Below are 1,844 nucleotides of genomic sequence, written 5' to 3'. Positions count from 1 at the left end.
AGCCAGGATCCTCACCTCCTCCCTGTAGGCTATCTCGTCATTGCTGGTAATCAGGCCTACTACTGTTGTGTCATCTGCAAACTTGATGACTGAGTTGGAGGCGTGTGTGGCCACACAGTCATGGGTGGACAGGGAGTACAGGAGGAGGGTGAGCACGCACCCTTGTGGGGCCCCTGTGTTGAGGAACAGCGTAGTGGAGGTGTTGTTTCTTACTTTCACCACCTGGGGGCGGCCCATCAAGAAGTCCAGGATCCAGTTGCACAGGGCAGGCTTCCGACCCAGGGCTCAGAGCTTAATGATGGGCTTGGAGTTTCTTATCAAGACGACCTCGAATGTTCCTGAGAGGCCTAGTTACAGTTATGTTTTCACTTTGTCATTATGGGGTATTGTGTATAGACTGGTGAGAATGATATATATATATTTTTAATCCGTTTTAAATTCAGGCTTTAATACAACAAAATGTGGAACAAGTCAAGAGGTGTGAATACTTTCTGGAGGCCCTGTATATGATTTGACAGTTGTATAGATGCAATTTATGACAGGTTATTACATATTAACATATTATTTTATACAGTGAAGTGGGTGCGTTAATGCAGTCGATAATTCTCATGTTTATTTATTTATTATTTTACCTTTATTTAACTAGGCAAGACAGTTAAAAACAAATTTTTATTTGCAATGACGGCCTAGGAACAGTGGGTTAACTGCCTGTTCAGGGGCAGAACGATAGATTTGTACCTTGTCAGCTCGGGGGTTTGAGCTTGTAACCTTCCAGTTACTAGTCCAACAGCTCTAACCACTAACCTACCGCCCCATATCAACAATGTGAATATGAATTTTCCAATTGTAGTACCAGGCGTGGACTGCAAGCAGGAACAATACCATGAGGGTAAGTGTTGCTGTGCACTAACTATCAGAATCGTGTCTACTTGACACCACACACACCATTGATACACACTGCATGAAATTGTTGCCTTCATGTTTGTTTTCCTGTGTTTTCACGGCTCCTTTGCTCTCTCCTTAGAGTAACTCTTCAAAGTATTCACGCTCCTTTGGCCTGCTGTCGGACCAGCACATTTCCGAGCACATAGACCGGGTAAGCTACCTGTCCCCAAGCAACACAGCCATTACAGAACCGGTTGTGTGTACACTGCCCCAAGGGCCCCAGAGAGGGATCTGTGGGTCCCAGAGGGGGAACCACCTCAGGCCAGCCCCTGTGTAATCACACAATGAGACCCGTAATCCTCACTAAGAGGCATTTTAGCACAACTCCTTTGTATTAGCGTGGTAGAGTACTGTGTAACACCAGGTGTTTGTACAGTACGAGGGTTTAAAACATCCGACCTGACACGTACGTGACGTGTAGAAAATGTCACAAATAGCCTGTGCTGTGAAAACAGAGACGGACAATTATGTTGAGATGTGAATGATGCACCATGTGGTCTTGAAAACAGTAACTAACTATGGTGGTGATATTTGTCTTTTCGCTACTCCATACATTCTTTATTGTAAGAAATATCCCTCAGTTGGATATATTATAAGTACTTCATTAGTTACTAGTATTGAGAGTTTTTTAAGATCTTGTAGAAATGTAATTATTGAAAAGTTTAATAGTTAACATCCTCTAACGCTGGCGTATTGGTTCCCCAGAGGATGTATATGATTGGAGATGAGGTGGACTACCAACCCTACGAGTACAGATATGAGGGGAGAGGCAGCAAGTGCCAGTCGCTGGATGAGCTATCGCTAAGTAACCTGGGGGATGACTTGAAGTTCCTAGGGGACCTGGGGTCAAAGTTCAACACCCTGGGGGGCATCTGTCGCCAGGACATGTAGGAAAGGAA

At 44.5% G+C, this 1,844-nt stretch overlaps 1 protein-coding gene across 1 annotated transcript; it reads left to right on the top strand.

Annotated features, from left to right (window-relative positions):
• Window positions 1-855: 855 nt before the first annotated feature.
• LOC135504647 (desmoglein-2.1-like) lies at window positions 856-1,844 on the top strand. The gene is made up of 3 exons (XM_064923402.1): window positions 856-889; window positions 1,025-1,096; window positions 1,651-1,844. The coding sequence occupies exons 1-3, from the start codon at window positions 884-886 to the stop codon at window positions 1,834-1,836; spliced, it is 264 nt and encodes an 87-aa protein (XP_064779474.1). The 5' UTR covers window positions 856-883; the 3' UTR covers window positions 1,837-1,844.

Source organism: Oncorhynchus masou, chromosome 18 (genome assembly GCF_036934945.1).
Source record: "Oncorhynchus masou masou isolate Uvic2021 chromosome 18, UVic_Omas_1.1, whole genome shotgun sequence".
Taxonomy (NCBI): Eukaryota; Metazoa; Chordata; class Actinopteri; order Salmoniformes; family Salmonidae; genus Oncorhynchus; species Oncorhynchus masou.
The sequence above is the reverse complement of the archived record's forward strand: the minus strand, read 5'-3'. Positions and strand labels throughout refer to the sequence as shown.